This window comes from Sinocyclocheilus grahami, unplaced genomic scaffold, assembly GCF_001515645.1.
Source record: "Sinocyclocheilus grahami isolate Dianchi unplaced genomic scaffold, SAMN03320097.WGS_v1.1 scaffold7.1, whole genome shotgun sequence".
Taxonomy (NCBI): domain Eukaryota; kingdom Metazoa; phylum Chordata; class Actinopteri; order Cypriniformes; family Cyprinidae; genus Sinocyclocheilus; species Sinocyclocheilus grahami.
Window position 1 is genome coordinate 1,706,146 of NW_015505186.1, and position 22,008 is coordinate 1,728,153.

At 37.5% G+C, this 22,008-nt stretch overlaps 1 protein-coding gene across 1 annotated transcript in view; it reads right to left on the reverse strand.

Moving 5' to 3' along the window:
• LOC107589407 (UV radiation resistance-associated gene protein-like) overlaps nucleotides 1–22,008 on the reverse strand; it is a 127,368-nt gene that overhangs the window by 11,944 nt on the left and 93,416 nt on the right. Inside the window, exon 14 of the mRNA XM_016277833.1 lies at nucleotides 383–474. Within this exon, the coding sequence (XP_016133319.1) occupies nucleotides 383–474 (92 nt within the window). The remainder of the gene's footprint in view (nucleotides 1–382; nucleotides 475–22,008) is intronic.

Genomic DNA, 22,008 nt, shown 5'->3' on the forward strand with positions numbered 1-22,008 from the left:
AAACATTTTCGTCTTCATTGTGATTGGGGTTGAATGCTTAGGGATATTTTGCTCTGTTTTGGTTGGATTTAGGAAATGGAATAAAATAAATTGCATTGCCTATCCTCTCAGGATAACTGGAATTAGTGTTACAAGTACCCTAGGCACATCGTTTTTCAATTTTTGTAGCATAAACACCATTAAACCGATGCGAGCTTCGGATCTTCCAATGTTTCTCTATGGCACTGAAACCTAAAGATGTCCGAGTACCGCTCCCCGTGCAACTGATACTCGACTGCCATTGGCTCATCTGCGTTGAGGGGAGGGGCTTACCGATAGGTCAATTTGAGGTATCACTCATGTCCATACCTTAGCAAACATCAATAATAATGTTAAAACTCACCATCGTACAAGTAGCCCATGCTCTAGGAAGTTTTTCAGGTTGGGTAAAGTCTGACGCAGATCTGGGGTGGAGAGCCCATGCTGGTACCTCAACTGTAGAAAGAAAAACAAAGAGGAAATGTATTTGTTATAAACATCATCACCTGTCTGAGCGATGAGTATACGATCACTATATGGCATCACCTGGGCATCTTGCCATCAGCTAGTGCAGCAGTTTAATTCATTACCCCACAGGTGCGCGCACACACACACACACACACACAAAAGGTTTTCCATCTGCAGATGTTAAATTATTTAGACTGCTTACTGCAGAACCACTGACAGGAGACATTTACCAGCTCATGGTTCCCTTAAGTTTCAAATTAATATTTAATAAAGATGGGAACATGTAAAAAAAAATGATTTTTAAAGAGTGAAAGCAGTCCTAAAACTGTTAAGAGACATTCACAGACTGCCCAGAACCAGAGACTGTCATGACATTATGACGGACAAGAAAAGTGATCAACTAAAATAATATAAAATAAATATTTATTATAAAAAATAATATAATATAATATAATATAATAAATAGTCAACATTTGAAGTGGATCAAAAAAGTTAATCAAAGTTGTCCTAAGACAAGAATGCATTTTGCTTTTAGGCTTTAGGACAACTTTGATGAAAGGTTTTGATCCACTTCAAATGTTGACTCGTCTAACAACACAACACAACACAACACAACACACAACACATATAACATATAATTTGTTTTACCGTCTGGTGGTTACATGATAGTACGGTAGACCAGATAGATACACATAAAAAGTGGAGTTATCCTCACATGACAATCTCAAACATTTACAGCCTCATAAACCACTGGCCTGAGTAAAAAAAAATAAAAAATAAAAAGTCTGTGATACCAAAACACATATTTGTACTGCTTTAGACTCTTTTATAGGGGAAAACAAGGGGGAGAGAGCTTCAGAACAGACACATTGACAGAATGGGAAAACAAGTAAGACAAGGGGAGGCTGTGTCAGAGAAAATATGAGACTGATCTACGTGATCGAAGACCCAACAAGCTCGAACGTTTTATTTCCCCCTCTTGTACAATTGTTCAGTCTAATACATTGGCCGTCAATGCTCTCTGACATGTTAACACCAACACACACCTACAATAATACAGCATGTGTGTATGTACAGATGGAGATGGGATGTGGGAGGGGGAAAAGACAAAGATAAGAAAAAGGAAGTGTGAGAGAGATGGCACACATCTGGAATGAATGAAAAACGGGAGGAAAAAAACACGAACACACACAACTCTTTTTTTCTCTTGCTCTCAAGAAACATAATTTCTTTCTGAGCCATGTCAATGACAAAACTGTCTTCAGTTTACAATCAGAATGAGAATCAAACAAAGTATCAGTATTCTAAGAAAAACTCAGCACCCCCTTTATTCTTGGAGGTGAAATGTAATAACAGTGTTTTTATTTTCAAAGAAAAGCAAGTGCATGAGGTCTCAAGGGGAACTAATGTATCAAGGACACTCCCTGACAAACATCTGGTTGTATGGCAGCACCCTCCACATTTCTTCATAAAACCTGATCAATCATAATAACACCATAGTGACAGATGATCCGCAAGTGATTTCAATTACAACTGATACTGCTGCCACTATGACACTCCTACAGGCAAAGAATTCAATAGGGATATGAGGGGAGAGAGAAAATGAGAGACGGAAATACTCTGGAAAATGGAGTAGGTTATAACTAATGACAAAATGGAGCAAAAGCCATTTCCTTTAGATGGTTCACTAGTGATCTGCTACAGACAAAAAAAGATCTGTTTATTTTATAATACTGTGGACACAGATTCTTTAGCTCACCTGTAAAACTATATTTAAAAAATTGGGTGCTGTTAATAGAGATAAGAATAAACAAAACAAAGCATATTAACTTCTTGGATCCCGTTTCAACCCACCAAAACCGAATAAGTTTTAAAGTAGACACAGTGAGATATGTGTGTCTGTTCACTTTACTGGGGGACAAAATTAAATATATACAATTTTATAATAAATGTATAAATAAAAATCCTATATGTAATTTAAATTAATTATATTTTATAGAGATTTTATTCTTAAGTGTTTTTACAATATTTTAATTATTATTTTTTCTTTTAGAAATAGAGACTTTTACATCTCGACCAACGCAATATAAAAAAGTGCAGCGCAAATTAGCGTAGTCGCAAATAAGCAGAGCCGATGCTCATCAGGTGCAGGTGATCTACTAATGACACAGGTGCAAAATAGTAAGTAAATCGCGTTGCGTGATTCATTTTAATATTCTCCTCTAATAAATTTAGCGTCTGAAAGGGAAATGCCTACAAATGCATATTCAATAAGGTCAGGCTCAAAAATAACTGTCCAAGCCTTTTCAGCACTAATTCTTCACTGCGTGTCTTTAGTAAATCTTGACAGTACTATTTTAAAGCCAAAAGACGGTTTGCGCTGGCGCAAGCTGTTAGTAAATCTGGCCCTTAATCTTTACCCTCATAAATTCTTAGGTTAACCGTTAAATAAAAAAACAAAAAAAATCTCTAAACTAAACTTAATTTAAAAACTAAATGCTACAAGTAACTGAATATACAGTATGAAAAAAAATTAATAAAAATCACATTCAACAGTGTTTACATCAAAATGTAAAAATAGGGGAAATGTACAATTAAATATAAAATATCAAAAGATACACATCTGGTATCAATCAATCTAAATTTAAAAATCTTAATTTAGCAAATATGGTATCAACACAATGTTTATATATTGTAGTGTTAGTTTGCAGTATATCATCATTTCGATACCCACGTCTTTGTATTCACTGTGCTATTTCTGTTTGCCTCCCTACAGCAGTTTGACATCAGTGTGAGTATGTGTAGTTTCTTTTCAATAAAGGACCCAAGGGATCTACCTTTTGTTTCTTTATAGAGGGCACTGCTCCAAATTTCCACTGGTGATGACATGGTCAATTCCACACAAAAATAACAGCCTTATTCATTCAAGGATAAAAGTACACCACTGGCTTTGACCAGATGACCATGTGCTGGGATCTGCATTAGACCAAAAGGAAAAAGAACTTTGGAAGTATGTGCCAACAGTAACAGCATTCCGTATTAGAATCAGAACGAGGTGTACCACTTATGCCTGGACGACTGCCTAAAACCATATTTGTTCAGTGTTTCTCTGACAAAGATACTGATTAGATTAAAACCAAAATTCAGTGAGAGTTTCCAAAAAAGTGAAACTGAAAATGAAGTAGGACGGACATGGTTGAACAGCCAAACACACAATCCAATCCAACCCCCTCGTAGAGCGGTGGCTCGGCGTGAATGTTTTTACGATCCGTCTCTAATGCTGGGAAACGTGGCTTTCGCTTTGTGGTGAAGAAGACGATCATTATCAGTTTGTCTGATGAGATTCCCCGATGAGGAGTCTATCGATCTGTTCCAAAACCTGAAAAATGCTAGCTTTGCAGGAAGAAGATACCGTATTTTGGAGAAATTTTAACACAGCTAGTATTTCCAGATAAATTGCGTTTCCAGAGCGCAATGAACAAGCTCTGAAATGCTGAATGGAAATATTTGCTCAAAATAAAAAGCTAAAAATCGTTTTTTGTAAATAAAAATGTATTATTCTACCCAATATTTGTGAGTACTATGTGCTTTTATGCTTATTAGCGTATCACACCGCTTAGCAATATGCTAATATAAAACTCTACTGAATCAGTTGTGTTGAGTCTTCAATGAAAAGCACCATTTGTGTGGCATGAGAACGGTTACATTGCTCACTTAGTAGGCAGCATAATGTGCACTAGGTTTTTGGAACAGAGCTATTGTAAATCATTTTTAATCACACAATTTTTATCAGTACTTTTCAAAATGGAATTAAATTTACATTACTATTCAAAAGTTTGGGGTCAAGATTTTTTTATTGCATTAAATTGCTTTTTTTTCTTGCATTAAATTGATCAAAAGTCACAGCAAAGGTGTTATAATGTTATGAATTTCTATTTCAAATAAATGCTGTTCGTGAACTTTTGATTTATTAAAGAATCTTGCAAAAAATGTATCACTGCTTCCACAAAAAAAAAAATACAGCAGCCAAACTGTTTTCAACATTGATAATAATAAAAAAAAAAAAATTTGAGCACCAAATCATCATATTAGAATGATTTCTGAAGGATCACGTTACACTGAAAACTGGAGTAATTGCTGCTGAAAATTCAGCTTTGCCATCACAGGAATAAATTACACTTTAAAATATATTGACACAGAAAAAAGTTATTTTAAATTATAATAATATTTCACAATATCACGGTTTTAACTCTATTTTTGATCAAATAAATGAAAGCTTGGTGAGAATAAACAAGTTCCATCAAGAAAATTTTAAAAATCTTGCTGAGCCCAAACCTTTGAATGGTAGGGTATATTTATTTCATAATCGACATTTCTCTCACTTCATCTGCCATCTTGGATTTATTTCACTGAGCTTGTTGCAATGCATTATTGAATACATTTTTCTGTGAAAGATATGTGTGGTGCTGCTTTAGTATTTAGCCAAAAGAAAATAACATTATTAGCTTGCCTGCACTTTGACTGTCTTTGCATTGGGAACGGGTTCATGATGCCTTAACATACTATCTCCGTAGGCAGCACACTAGTTTTGGAACAGAGCATTTGAGAGCGGAATGATGACATCATTGGATCGAAAGGGGCACAATCGCAATTGTTTCGACTGTAGGGTTGCGTCAGTGTGTGTGTTCTAAAGTACCATTGTGAGTGCCTCCTCCATCTGCACGCCAACCCTTCTCATATCACGTAAACAACAAAGTATCCCTTTTATTCATGCATATACGAGCATATAAACAGACAAAAGGCAAGATATGTCTTACACCGTAAAACCTCAAGTAGCATGTCAATAATTCAACTAGTAGTCATTAATAATCACCCACTGCCTGGGGCAGGTTGCCCCTGCAAAGCAATGCATTATGGGACGAAATCTGCTCCTGCAATCTTGCAAGTCAAAGGCATTTGGCATGCACATTTGATTTCATTACTGCCTTTGTTCATCCTTACCATTTTTGCTACATGTGTTTAAGAGCCGAGCACATCTGGCCCGCGAGCCCTCGCTGGCGTGCTGCGTGACGGAGGTATGCGCGCTCCTCTTTCCCTTGTGTGCTTTGCATTACGCCGTAGCTTGAGTTGCAGCGTTTGTGAATTGCTTTTGGCAAAGAGTGCTGGAATAGATTATCGTATAAACCTGGACATAAAGCATTTTTTAAGCAAACAACTGCCCTTTCTCCCTCCCCGAGCTCAAGGACAAACAAATAAATATCCAGCCTACTGAAAATGCGCCATCGGCGAAGACAGTAGGAGCGTCTCGGGGAACTTGGAATCGCACTGATCGGCACGTCGGTCTTAATTAAAAGCGACAGCCTGACCTACTGACAAGTCATATAATGTAATAACATAACATAACATAACATAACATAACATATTTAAATAAAGAAAAACAGAGAAAAATACAAGAATTCTAAAAGTGGACTTTTACATTTCACTGTGTATAACAGATCCAAAATAACAAATACATTTAACAGAAAGGAACTTCCACCTGGAATCTCAGCTGTATTTGTGTTCCATCATCTGCATTAAAATTAAGAGTTTTTTTCCCTTTTCTTCCCAGTCATCCTGTTATTTTTTCCCACTTCTGCCATGGCCAATTTACTTACATACTAACGGCTTAAAGAGGGTCTCATATTTTGAGGGAAATTAGAATTGACGTAGGATATGTAAACTGCGTCCCAAATGAATCCTCTTTATTCCATCAGAGGTCGTGTTGATGAGGGTTTGTCATCAAAAAAGTCACAACTGTTCAATGCAAAGGGGCGTCTAGAATCTCTTGACAACTCATTGAAGCAGATGCTTGGGAGGGTCGGAAATTTGCAAGGCCATAACTTTTCATCAGCAGAGTATTTTTACTAACATAGGCCGAGCAGCAACTTGGGATCCGAACTCTAGAGATACCTAAGATTCAGACCCACGCAGTGAGCTATTGCAGTAAATTACAATATAAACCGAATCCTTTATGCATAAATGAAGACATTCCCTTCTTGCCCTGTTTCGTAAAAAATAGAAATGGGGAATGGTTTTGCTGGTTGGCCGAGATCTTGCCCCCCCAAGGGATGGTAATCAGGGGCCCCGGATGGTCCTCTATTAGTCTGCTTATGAGGGGCCGGCACAGGTGCTATCCTTATGTTACTCACCAAGGTCAGTATAGGTCAAGTATGGGCGTAGACTCACATAAAAACACGCAAAAATCGCTCAAAGGCTGTGATGAATGAACAATTTTTGAATGTTCTCTATTAGGTTTTTGCTCATGATCTAACTTCCTGTTCTCATATCATATGCAAGGTATAAAGTCCACTCTTGTTGTTTGGGAAAAAAGGTGATGAGAAGTCCATAAAATGGTGGTCTAGCTCTAACCTTGAAGAGAAAGCATTTCTGAAGAGATTTCTCCACAGATTTGACTACGTCCAGGGCCATTGCTTGAAAATTAATAGATAAGGGAGAACATTTTTGACAAGCTTTGGCTCTGACAACTCGATATTTGCTTATACCCACTCCAACCCTGAATTTTAGGAAGTTTTGAAAAAGACAGGCCTTCTTTAGGTTGGCCCAATGCCTGTATAATTCTGCTTGCTGGCAGTTCCTTATAGTTCAAATGTGGTACTGGTCTACATGTTGTACTGATGAGCCTAAATATAACTCATCATTATCTGGGTTACTCTGGATTCTTACTCGCTTTACCAAAGTCATTGTGGCTCCAAGGCCTACCCGGGATCGGGAACATGCTTACGTAAAACGGTACAACACAAAGGCACCAAACTGTTGCATATTTTAGCTACTGGGGCTAAGGCACACGTCAAGTATATGTTCCTTAGTATTTGAAGGTAAATACAACCTGAAGATGTTTGAGGTCTTGGTTTCGGTGGGGCAAGGTTCTTGTTTTGAAACATCACAAGAAACTCAAAGTGCACTCAAAACATTCCTCATTTCATCCGAGGCCAACATGGGAGTGTAAATATATGCAACAAAACACCCAAGCCATCAGCAAACGTCTAAGCAACAATTCTGAATGGACATTCAGACTTGTTTAACACAAAGCTTTGGCCTCGCAGTGCAGCTGAAGTCTCCAATACAAAAGGAAACCAGTTTATGTAAACCACAACGACTGCTTGAAAACACATGCTAGGCACTCTGGCTGCAATGCTAACAAAATTAGCCATGAAAACTCTCAATGGAGTGTGGCCATGAAGATGCCTCTGAGCTATACTCCATCTAGATATCTCGCCAGTTTTTAAGCCAATCGAAATCTCACATATCAGATTAACATGTGGATAATATTGCCATTGCAATACGATACATACACAAAAAAAGTACAGAGATGTAATACAATTCAGAAAGAAAATGAGCTGTATACAAACTAGATGAAATTAAAACATTCTACATAACATTGTGTATATATATAATACAATAGAACATATATATAACATCTATTATATATGTACAGTACACATATACATAAATATTTATATAAATAGTAAAGTTAAATACAGTTGGTCAGTCAACACAATGTCCAAGTGTCTAAATTTCTTGCTTTAACAAGTGTTGCAATCTTTGAGCCTAGTTTCCTTAACACTGTTGACAGCCGTTGAAAAGGTCGGCAAATATGAGAACAGAACATTTTAACAAGGACTTAATATTGGATTTAGAGCGATTACACCTAAATGTGTTTTTCTTGATTGACAAATAAGCTCATGCCAATTCACACTACTACTTTTGAGAGCCGAGGAAAAAAGATACGGTTAGAGGAAGGAGACACAAGCCCTTAATGTCACCTCAGGATTCACAGTCCTTGACCCTTATAGCTCAAGCCCTCCATAACACTTTCTACCAATTATTTTCCTCTCTACCAATAGCCTACTTATTCTCCTTCCTACGTTCTTCCTTTCTTTCTGTCCAATCCCATAATAATAAAACACAGGTGTGGTTATACATACCGCTCGGCTTTAGACAGATGCCAACCAGCTTAATTCAAAACATTTCCAGCTCTTGCATTACTCAACCTTACACTTTATTGAGTATCATATGGACACGTTACAGAGACAACATATTTACATAATTACGGGAAAGGCTTACTGAGACGAATGGGAAATTTAATTTGGAGACCACTGGTAACAAGGGCCCGCTGTGTTTCCAGGCCCTCGTAAGATAGAGACACACACCAATGCTGCTGTATAACAGGACTATAATTAGACTGACACGCTTCAGATTCAGACATGCGCATACTTTTCATTCTTTCATACGATAATACAATAAAGGGTTGTCCGATAAAGGCTTTGCCAGGTGATCTCCTCACGTGGGTTTAAGGGTGTAGATGTCTGGAAAATAATGTGCCATTCTTCATGTGATGTCATAGACTGGGCATCTACAACTACAACACAACAGTGTAGAGTCTCAGCCACTGGTTTACAAGTCAAGTTATACGACTAGTAATGAAGAGTTTGACTGACAGGGAATTTCTGATTAATATGCAGTTTTTTTTTTACGATCAATATATTAAATGTGTTTAATTAATAAATATTAATTAAAAATGGGCTAATTTTCAACAGGTCAACACAGAAATATGGAATATTGAAAATATGCTGACAGTGACACATTATTTAGACAAAAATATTTAAAAAAATAAATAAATCAATGACAACAGATTTTGACAAAATATTGAAAAATGTATGGTCAATGATGACAAATTAAGACAAAATATTGAAAATACACTGTTAATGAAAATTACTTTTAATTTTAAATACTGACAATGAAAAGAAAATTAGATAAACTATAGAAATATATGAAGAGTTAATTTGCAAAAACTGATAACGTTTTTTTATTGCGCATTCCAAGTAATATCAATAAAACTGCAGTTGGGTTGTTTTGATTAAGTAATAATAACTTAAACAAATACAGGTAATTTACAAAATTCAAGTTCATTGAAAGTATGTTCTTTTTTTACATATTAAATGTTTGTTTTATAGCAAAAGCAGATAACTCCAAAAGTCATTTTTTGGCAAAGGCAGATAACTCCACATTTCATGTTTTAGAGTTTAAAAAAACACTTGTTTAATCTTTGTAATCTCCTCAGATGACAATGTAGATGCCTGACAAATGTAGTTGTTGTTGTGATCATAAACTGTATGGATGTGAATACACGCAATACATGGAGCTTTTCCTTCACCATTGTAACGCGCTGCTTTTGCAAGGTTCCGTGAAAATGTTAAGGCTTTTATTTTCCTTTTTCGCCCTGAAGAAGATATCACAGGTTCATCATGTTCGTCTAAATAATCCATCCTCGATCACTTTTAGTCAGCTTTGACAAAACTCCTCTCAGCTAGCACGTCTTTTCAAAGTGAAAGTAGCCTTGTCACCTGACCTGAATACAGTTCGCTGATTCGCTAAAATGGATTTATTGGCTTTGGTTCAAAAACAACAAGGGCGCTTGTCGGCTTCTGCAGTAAAACGTGAACTCCCGATGCCGTGAAAGTGGACAAAACCGGCTTTTTTTGACAAAACGTGTTTAGGGTTCAGATCGCGCAATATGTGGAGAATTTTTTTTTTTTTTTAAGTGGCGTTTATCGGTTTTTGCAAATGAACTCTTCATATATTGTCAATGAGAACAAATTTAGACAAAATATTGAAAAAATACTTTCAATGCTCACATATTTAAACTAAATATTTAAAATATTTTGTAAATGACAGGTAAAATCCTTTACAAGTTTCGTGCTCGTATGCCAGAAAATAAATAAATAAATAAATAATCAATCAGTACTGATAAATAGACACAAATGCTAAAAATCTGTCAGCTTCTAGTGGTTAACATTTTATTTTAGGCTTTTGTCTATGACTCTGACACAATTTTTTTCACAAACAATGGAACAATTAATTTTCTGGCTGGCAGAATCATTGATTATAATATTATTGGTTATTTTATGGTGTACAAGTGCAAAAGACAGTGAGAGAGTGCCTATTCATTAGATGCCGTTGAAAAGATTATGTTTTTTTTAATAATTGGCCTTATAACATTATAAGAGAATATCTGAGTGGTGAGTCACAAAATATAATGGCAAAGCTATAATCTATGTGTTGTAATACTATAAGCACATATGGAACTCATTTACTCTACATGTGCGATTAATACGCAATTAATCGCACGTGTAGAGTAAATGACTGGAAGTTATAAGGAACATTATACACAGTCAAGTTATGAATTTTGTTCCTTTAAACTTTTAACTTAGAATAATCAAGTATTTATGCCAAATTATGTGTTTTTAGGTTAGGCTTATATTTTGTTAGTTACTCATGAAAACAACACAAAAAAGCTCCCATTAAAAATGGTATATTCGTCATTATTTGCTTTTTGCAATAAATAACGTTTTAAGTTTTAAGTTATCTGTTTATCTATCTGCTGAGAATAATATCAGACAAATTATTTTCACTTCACTTATTGCACTTATGACACAAGTCCTGAAGCGGGTCTGAGTTTCTGTTGTGAATGAATACAAAATCCTAATTGAGTGTGAACACTTTTGATGACCTCATAGGGTGCACTGACACCTGTCAGAGCAGTTGCCCTCTGAGGGGTCCCAGAGCCATCACTGGAGTCATAAACTTAAATGAATGGAGTAACACCAGCCTGTGTTAACCCAAGGTGGGGTAACTCTAAACCAACACTGCACTCCAAGGGGTCAGAGTAACCTGTTAACACTGTAGTGACAAACAAAGACAGCCATTCATCCCATCAAGTGGGGATGGAGGGGTCTACAACTTGAAGCATTCACAAAGTGTGTACAGAACACATTTCTTAAATTGTCTACAAGGAATTTTTACTATATTACTGTATTTACAGTCTGGTCAAAAAGGGAATGAACAGAACAGCGCCTCTGCCCTTTGCAGAGTTCGACTTTTATAACCCAATATGGAAAGATGGATTAATTCCGGAAACCCACACAGAACGAAAAACACTCATTTAGGCGTAACAGCCAAATAAAGCCATTAAAACATTTTCATTTCAGCCAAAAAGTCTGGCGTGTTCATAATCAGGCTTTGTAATTTGGAATAGAACTTGTTGAGGGTTTCTTTATTGGGCCTGTTATTCTAGGACAGAGGATTGGCTCCATAAAGGGCACGGTGAAAAAAACACTGTAAGATGCCCAACAAGCTCCAAGCCGAACACAATCACTGCTTATTGCAATAAACCCTCCATTCTCACATTCAATTGCGCTCTCTCTTCTTATTCTGCTTTTATTGAGGGACTTTATGACGGAGGATTGCGTTAAAGCCTCTCGGCAAAGGTCAAAGGTTAGTGTTCAAGCTCTGAATGGTGCACATTCCTGTCCATCTCTCTTGGTGACGACACCTCCTGTTTCTCTGGTGTAATAAGAGGTAAAATAAACATTTCTGGTGTCAGTGAAGAGGTTCTTGAAGTATTATTAAAGGGGCTGTAAGGATATACAAGACAAAAAAGGTTAGGATGAATTAATCTGACATTGAAATGAAGCCATGCTGCACTTTGACAATTTATGGTGATGTTATGAGCGGTTGCCAGGACAAACAGTTAATATAACCCTAAAAACAATAGACAAAGGATCCATCAAAGCCAAGAGACTCCTGAAAAAGGCCATTCCAAATCCGAGATGAGGGAATTTCTGCAGTAAACACTTCAAACCGGAAATTTCAAGGCATTATACACCAATGATAGTGAGATAGCAAGTTTTATCATTGTAATTGCAGTTCAGGCTAAAGGGTGCTGACAACCTCCTGTTTTGAGATGATGAAAGATCTGTTTTTTTGCTTTTTTGGAGTTTAACACCAGGCTGTGCGTTCCTGAACAGCATTTCTGGCGTGTGGCTCAAAGAGCCATCTCTCAGCGCAGGTATGTCAGTCTGTGCCTCCTCACAGACAAAACAAACACAGATACTGTATGAAGCTCCATAAGGCCCTTTGTGATTGTTTTCTAATCGTTGTTTTTTCTAATGCTGGGTGGTCTTTGGTTATTATATCAAAGACACAAAAAAAAGCAGTACTATAAGTGAATCTGGGTCATGGGAGAGTTACAGTTAATTGCACATGAAAAATATATTATTAAAGCCACTTATTTTGTGGTTGGTGTGTGTAGAGATTGTTCCATGAGTTTGTTTGCTGTACACTATGCTCAAATAGGTAAAAACTAAAAAGAAAAAACAATCAAAGAAATCTGATAAAAACAAAATCATTTTTTTAAAAAAAAGTAAATATTTAAGATTATTTCTGATAATATAACTTGTAATAACAAATAAATGTTATTAAATTAGATACATGCAAAACAGAAGCATTTTGAGACTTTTGCACCCTGCTGTAGCTTACTGTGTGTGTCTAGATATATATAGTACTATAAGAAATGGGCCATATTTTGCAAGCATTTTCAGACTTCCCAGAACTAACCCAACAGTGAGATAAGCCCTCCTCACAGACAAAACAAACACAGATACTGTATGAAGCTCCATAAGGCCCTTTGTGATTGTTTTCTAATCGTTGTTTTTTCTAATGCTGGGTGGTCTTTGGTTATTATATCAAAGACACAAAAAAAAGCAGTACTATAAGTGAATCTGGGTCATGGGAGAGTTACAGTTAATTGCACATGAAAAATATATTATTAAAGCCACTTATTTTGGGGTTGGTGTGTGTAGAGATTGTTCCATGAGTTTGTTTGCTGTACACTATGCTCAAATAGGTAAAAACTAAAAAGAAAAAACAATCAAAGAAATCTGATAAAAACAAAATCATTTTTAAAAAAAAAAGTAAATATTTAAGATTATTTCTGATAATATAACTTGTAATAACAAATAAATGTTATTAAATTAGATACATGCAAAACAGAAGCATTTTGAGACTTTTGCACCCTGCTGTAGCTTACTGTGTGTGTCTAGATATATATAGTACTATAAGAAATGGGCCATATTTTGCAAGCATTTTCAGACTTCCCAGAACTAACCCAACAGTGAGATAAGCCAACATTGATACCCTGAAGTATCTGAGGCAGGAGATTGTGGTCTGCTTCAGAACAGCCGCAGCACAAAGTCCACATTTATGCCTCCCGAAAGAACAACACTCCACCAAGAGCTCCTGTATCACAGCTTGAAAAAAAAAATCAAAAACGGGAACAAATATCAAACCAAATATTTTTACAAGGAAAACAGCAGCCCGTTCAGCATTTCTATGCAACTATTGAATATCCATCCACATATACATACCCAAACAAACCCACAGATGCTTGGAGACTCCAGCAAGCTCCAGAGAAATAATGACTTATCTCTTCCAAAGCCTTTTGTGTCAAGAATCTGTGATTTCAAAAAAGAAAACACTCCCAGGATTTGTCCAGCTAAAGTATAGTGTAATCTTTGAAGATAAAACAATTTATTTTTCTTTTGTGAAACGAAAAGGGCAAAAACAAGAGCCAGTTATACATGAACAAAAGCAGGAGCTTTAGATAAGCATCCACAATTCCCATTTGTGCAATACCTCAGATGGAGATCACTGCCAAACACCACTATTGTACTTATCGAAACAAAATATTACATATGTGAAAAATTTACAACTTTAGAGAACACAAATAATGAAATATCCAGATTAGGTAAGTGTATCATAGCATACCAGTGTTCAGGATCTCATGATCACTTCATAGGCTCTAAGGGTGCGTTCACACTTGTATTTCAGTTCTCTTGGTTCGTTTGGTCCGGACCAAAAAAGAAAACGATCAATTTGGTGCTGGTCCGCTGAGCGTTCACACTGGCATTTTTGACAGCGAACCTAAAGAATTTTGTTTTGGATAGACCGCTCGTCCCGCGTCGTCAAATCATTTCGCATAGCGTCGCATCTTGTCATTACTTTCTGTTTTTGGTTCATTTAGAAGTATTTGGTCCGTGTTGCATTCATTTATCATTCGAACCGCACCAGAGTTCGTTTGGAAGCGGACAGAGAGCTATCTTTTTAGCGGTCTCAGTCTGCTTGTTTGGTGCGCACCAGGGTTCGGATGGCAGCGTTCACACTTACTCAAACGAATCGCACTAACAGAGCAATCGCGCCAGGGTTCGTTTTAATCGAACCAAACATGACAAGTGTAAACACACCCTGAATTGTTGAATTTTGGGGATTTTTTAGGACTCTTCCTCTCAGTCCAGCTCATAATCACTTTTAAAAGATTAGTTAAAAGCTTGTACAGGTTAACACCAAATAGAAAGGTATTTACCTGCCTAAGACTCCATGATCTTTCCAATACACAGACTAATCCCTGAGAGACTGAGATAAATGCCAAGCCGATATCAGTTTCCTAATGCTACAGCTTTGACTACATCCTGCTCCCACACAGCAAAAGTGGGCATTTTCGTGGGCAGACCTAGAGATGGCAGAGACTAAACACAAAGTTTCCATTCTCCCCTTCCTGAAAAACAAGAACAAAAGTACAGATAGAAAGGGAAAAAAAGGAGGGAGGATTGAGATTAAGGGCTAAACCTTCCGTTCAACTCCACGTCTGAAAAAGAGTCGGCCATTATTCTTGCCCCTGGCTGCAACTTCAGAGAGCAATTCGAAAGGAGCCCATGCGAATATGGTTAGCAGCGAAAACTAAAACAGAGCCGACTACTATAAAGTCCCAAATTATGAATAACGTCCTGAATTTTTCCGCTTCTGACACCTACTTGCCCAGGCCAAATCCCACTCTGTGTCCTGTTAATGGTGATTTGGTTAATGGCCATTGGTGGAAACAGGACTTGGCCAGCAGCTCTGAGCAGGAACAGACTAATGAGGAAAATGTGAAGGAGCCAGTGCATAATGACTACATATTCTTTGAGTCATTTAACACATTGTAGCTCTCACCATGTTCTTATACCTCTGCTCTACAGGACTACATATGCTCTATATGTCCAGCTGAAGTTAAATTAAAGTTAAATTAAAACTTTAACTTTAAAGTTGTCATTTAAAGTTTTAATAAAAAAATTAAATTCATTTTTGTAATGTATTGCCCATGGGCATTGCTAGGCCATTTTTAAGGGGGCTATAGCCCCCCTAAAATTTTGCAATTAGTTCCATAAACAGTACAAGAATTTGTGATCGCCTCAGTCCCCTTTAAATTTCATATGAAAATGGCGGCAGACTTCAATCGGCTTCTCCCCATCTTTCAGCGCGTTCTTTTTCAATCCGCAGACCACAGCGGCGCAGAGCACAAGGTGTGTGTTTATCGATAGATTGTTATAATATCTGCATCTGTGCAGTTCTTTGTCAAATACAGTTTACAAAATATCATGGGAGAGCAATCAGTTCCCCATCTACTGTAGCCTAAGTTTTCACTGCGTTCACCCCTCATCACATCACAGGTTTCCTCCAGTGAAAATGAAGCACATATGAACGCATATACTTTTTGAAACAATGTTGCCATTTTCATTTTAATGTATGTACAGTATGTATATATATATATATATAAACTTTAACTTTAAAGTTGTCATTTAAAGTTTTAATAAAAAAATTAAATTCATTTTTGTAATGTATTGCCCATGGGCATTGCTAGGCCATTTTTAAGGGGGCTATAGCCCCCCTAAAATTTTGCAATTAGTTCCATAAACAGTACAAGAATTTGTGATCGCCTCAGTCCCCTTTAAATTTCATATGAAAATGGCGGCAGACTTCAATCGGCTTCTCCCCATCTTTCAGCGCGTTCTTTTTCAATCCGCAGACCACAGCGGCGCAGAGCGAGAAACAGAGGACAAGGTGTGTGTTTATCGATAGATTGTTATAATATCTGCATCTGTGCAGTTCTTTGTCAAATACAGTTTACAAAATATCATGGGAGAGCAATCAGTTCCCCATCTACTGTAGCCTAAGTTTTCACTGCGTTCACCCCTCATCACATCACAGGTTTCCTCCAGTGAAAATGAAGCACATATGAACGCATATACTTTTTGAAACAATGTTGCCATTTTCATTTTACGTTTGCTTAGGTTGAGAACAGACTCACTGGACATTGTCTGACATGCTGTTTCAATCAGAAGGCATTTGGTTGAAAATGCTAAAAGATTGGTTTCCTGGCAGCATTAAGTGTTGTTTCATCAAAAAATAATATTTTAGTAGTTTTTGTAACCAGTGTCCATGATTGAATCAAATTTAAAACAATGTGAAAAAACAACTTAGAACAACTTAATTTTTATGAGTATTCAACTTAATAATTGTTAGTTTTAAGTTTCTAAGTATATATAGCACAATATAGTGTATTAGTTGAACTTAATTTCAGAAGAAGTTGAGTTTTTAACTCAAAAAAATTGATGCAAACTGTTGATCCAAACAATATTTTTTAGAGTGTAGCAGCCCTAAATCTAGAGACTATAAATGGGAGGACAAGATATATGGATTAATGGCTGTAGGTGGGAATTGTCCCTTTGGCAGGAAGATGGAGAAGCTTACTCACACAGCACTTCAGAAAGTTAAATGGAATAACTGGATAACTGGAATGTTAAGACCTCCTCAGGAGAAAGAATGAATGGAGGGTGTAAGAGGTGAAACCCAAAAAGGAAGAATAGGCATAATGAGGAAGAATAAGCATACAGAGAGGTGTCTTGAAGAAAACTACTGTTGCTAACAGGCATACAGCGGATCAAATGAAGTGAAGGCTCCACATCCTGTGCATGCTTTTTAAACATCCCAAAATGTCCAGGTTTTTCAAGACCGTGGGAACCCTGTGTCTTCAGGCCTGAATGATTGAGCATTTGAGCATGCTTTATCACCATTGTACACTAGAACAAGGCACAAGGTAATTGGTGCTAAAGCCAATTAGTGTCTTTGTGCCCATTTTGATGCCTAACAACTCTTATTTGTCTGAAAGAGATGTTTCAACTACTGAGTGACATCTAACACCAATTAGTGGTGATATAGAGGTGTCAGGAGTCATGTGGATTGTGTGTGTCTGCATGGGAGAGAGTCAAATTAAGCCATTCCAGGCTGTTAAACTTCAGTGGTGTTTATTTAACAGCCACTTTCACTGGCCAGTTAACTCTTTTTCATCAGCTGTGAAACCATTACAGGGTCCCTGGGAGAAGAGGGAACCGGTAGGCCTCACCCCATCACCAAACACTTCATTCCCTGCGCTAAGATCCACAGCTTTCCGTAAGCTCTTGGAGTGAAGTTCATGACTGATGGTTTTCAAAATCCTTGATAAATATCCATTCCCCTTCCAGGCCCAGTAATACAGGCTGACAGGACGGACGTATGGTGGAGATGATCCTCCTTAATGGAGTGATACTTTATGGGCCCCGAGAGTGTCCGGAAACACGTGACAATTGGGGTGAATGTGAACGGAAGGATGAGAGAGAGACCGAGAGGGAATGCAAAAGAGAGAAAGGAATAACGCAAAATGAAGGATAAATTATGATGGAAGAAGAAAGCTAGATTATAACTGAGCTCTTGTCTGTTTCTTCTAAAGATCTTCTTCAAAGTATAGCAGCTCATCCATTGTGCCCAAATGAAATTGAAAAGCTCCAGATCTTCAGTAATAAAACCCAGATGCTTCAGAAATGGCCAGCACAGGCATGAAAACTACCAGAACATCAGGCTTTCACTCTTTTTTTCCCCCCTCATCCTCATCATTTTCAAATCTCCACCAGATGGAACCAAGTTTTTCTCCTGTCTGTTTTTCTGGGAGATGGTTTAACTTCATCAAGGGAGAATTACCCAGCAGATGTGTAGAGCAAGTTAAGCGTGACACGTTAAAACAGCCCACAAAGCTTTGGTGTGAATTAAGAACAACAACAAGTCTTCCCGCCTTGAACGCATAAAACGTGCCCCGAATCTGCAGCTGGGACAGAGGAGAGCCGAATGTAGTGGTTTCTAATCTCTAAACCAATTGACATCTCCTTTGTAAGGATGTGCTCCGTGACCACCGTGATGACAATCTAGACAACTTTTAAAATGTACTTTACTTCAAGAAGGACTCCAGCCATGATTCACTGAAATTCAGGTCGAAACATGCTCTACATACTTTAAAGGGGTCATATGATGCCGCTAAAAAGAACATTATTTTGTGTATTTGGTGTAATGAAATGTGTTTATGCAGTTTAAGGTTCAAAAAACACTATTTTCCACATACTTTATATTATTGTTTCTCCTCTATGCCCCACCTTTCTGAAACGCGTCGATTTTTACAAAGTTCATCGTTCTGAAAAGGGAGATGTGCTCTGATTGACCAGCTATCCAGTGCGTTGTGATTGGCCAAATGCCTTAAAGGGGTCATATAATGCGATTTCAATTTTTCCTTTCTCTTTGAAGTGTTACAAGCTCTTGGTGCATAAAGAAGATCTGTAAAGTTGCAAAGACTAAAGACTCAAATCCAAAGAGATATTCTTTATAAAAGTTAAGAGTTAACCACGCCTACCTAAAATGGCTCGTTCTAACACGCCCCCACATGTCTACGTCACGATGTGGGAAGATTTGCATAACGCCACCCAAATGTTCACGCAAAGAAATAAGGCATAACTTTTATTCTCGCTAGTCCAGTCCAGTGTGACGACCCCGGGCTGGACTCCGCTTCGTCCACGGTGAAAGCTGATCCGGCAATCCACAGCGCGAAGTAGATGTATTTCCTCAGCGACCAGCACTGATCAGCTCCAGGCATGACGAAGCGGATATCGTCCTCTTTTGGAAGGCTAAACAAAGTAGTTTCACTTTCACAACTAAACACACAGTGCCTTCACGACATGGCGGCGGCAGCAACAACAATACTACCAGAATAAAAGTTACGCCTTCTTTCTTTGCGTGAACATTTTGGCGGCATTATGCAAATCTTCCCACATCATGACGTAGACAGGTGGGGGCGTGTTAGAACGAGCCGTTTTAGGTAGGTGTGGTTGACTTAACTTTTATAAAGAATATGTCTTTGGATTTGAGATTTCTTTATGCACCAAGAGCTTGTAACACTCCAAAGAGAAAGGAATTTTTTATATCGTATGATATGACCCCTTTAATGCAATTCATAACGTAAAGAAAACGTATTAATTCTTCTATGGTCAATTTTCTCTTTCGTACTGAAAGTATTATCTGACAGTATTTTTGACTTGTTTTACAGCGTTTAAGAATATCTAAGTATTCTTAAATCAAGGTGCATTTACTTGACAAGCACACTTAGTTAAGGTCTTAAGTCTTGTGAAAAAAATGTAAATAAAAATTAAGTGAAAAAATTTTTTTGAATTTTTTTTTTTTAACTGTGTGGACCAATAGTTTCAAGAGAATTGTGCTGAGCAAGTTAGTCTAAAGTAAGCTACCTAAATAATAGCACATCTGGTTCAATGGCACAGACATTTGAAGTTAACTCTATCACCCCCAAAAGGTCTGTTACTGTTAAAGTAACAAGAACACAAGTTAAAGTGACAGTCACCCCAATTTGTTTTAATCATTTACTTACATTCTTCGGTGAAACATAAAAGATGTTTTGAAGCATATTGTCCATACAAAATCAACCTTAAACCTCATTGACGGGATTGACAAAAACACACTGAGACATTCTTCAAATTATCTTCTTTTCTGTTCCACAGAAAAATAAAGTCATAGAGGTTTGGAACAACATGAAGTTAAGTAAATGATGACAAAATGAACAGGAACAGAATTTTCATTTTTGGGTGAACTTATTTATGTACAATGGAACCACATGCTTGCAATACATGGGCCAAGCAAACACAATTCTCAGTGCCAGGGCACAAGCTGGCTATTTGTAAACTCAGTAGTATGTTTTTGGGTTAGTTGGACCACTGTGTGTGAATAAACTGGATTTTGTTATGTGAACAGATAAACAGTACTTGAAACAGTCAAGAAATAGATTTTCATTGTAAAATTCTTTGGTTCAGCTGTGGAACAGAGCCTCAACTTCCACACGGTCTTTTTGTTCCTGCAGTGCAACAACTAACAGCTCTGAAAAATGACAGCCAGCTTTACGTCACCACACTGTCTTGATAAGATGACAACTCAAAACACAGTTGGAGAATAACAGGAACTTAATAAACCCCTCGCAGACTACATGACGACTTCTCCACTTTTGCCTTGTTTTCTTTATCCCCACACGTAATTTGTCAGTCAATATAAAAACTGTATTTGAAAAGTAACTTACAAGGGGCCACAGAGGTTATCGAATATAAGAAAAAATAACAGTTCATTGGTAAAGCGAAAAAGAGAGCCAATAGAGACTTCACACCAAAGCAAACTACTCTAAATTTAAAAACAGCTGGAAACAGTAGCCCGGCTATTAAGTCATTGACAATGATTGTCCGCCAACTCTTTCTTGGGTCTGTGAGAACATTTTTTCATTTTTATTTGGTAAAGAGCTCTTGTCAGCAGAGCTAAAGGCTTGGCAGACGTAGGCCTGATGGTTTCAAAAGAACATGTTCCGGAAAAACCTGGAATCTATTGTATGAAGCTCAAAGTATGATATGTATTCTCCTCAAGATCATATATTTACAGACTTGGACATCTAGTTTTTCACCAAAATGATCATAAATTCAAGTTTAACTTGCAAAAAAGTGCATGGAATACCAAATAAACTGATGATATAGAACAGGCTCTTCTAGTATGGCTTTCAGCAATTTTCTGGCTCACAATCAGACTCAGGACTCAAGGGAAACCCTTCATCTGTTTGTGGGCGTTTTTACTTTCCATAGAGAAGTAAACAAACAAACAAATATATACAGTACCCTTGAGACATACCCGCATCGTTAGTGGGCCACTGGAGACTGGGGACTACCTTTTCTGGCACATATATATTTAGTGGCTCTCTCTCCTCTTTGCGGTGCAAGGCGAACCCCTGGCTGCCGACCTAAAACCGTGGAAATTCAATTACAGCCATTTAAGTGTTTCATAAAGCCATAGGAGGCTAGCCAGAGGTATGCTTATAAAACCAGGAGCAAGTGAAGGTGGCGAGTGCTAACGGTTCTGAGCTCTCCCTGTTGCTTTCTTTTTATACTCCCTCTTTCCATCTGTCCCCCTCTCCTCGCTTAGAAACGCTGAATGGGTTACCAGGAGGACAATGACAGACAAAACATCAGCCCCAAATACACTCGTAAATCACAGCAAGTTGGCTAAAGTCCCAGACTAAGAGTAGGCCGCTGTTTCTGAGCTTTACATACGTCCAAAAGCTCATAGTGAGACACACACAGACAGTCAGGGTCACCAGCCAATGTAGAATCCACTAAGAGATGAATGAGTAAGAAATAGAGAAAGAAAGATATTTTGAATTTGCTCTATAGCAGGATCAAAAGGAGACCAAGCAGAAAGTGTGGTGTGCCTCAGGTCTCTGTCTTAGGGCCAATTAGTATTTTCTTTAAAGGAAAGTACTGTCATTGTTGACTCACAGGTGTTGTTCCAAACCCAAATTACTTTGTTTATTTTTTACTTTCAAGCTTCAAAAATGACTCGTGGCATGTGGTCTATGCAAGCTATATTTCATGTCTGAAGCCATACAACAGCTTTAACTGAGAAACAGAC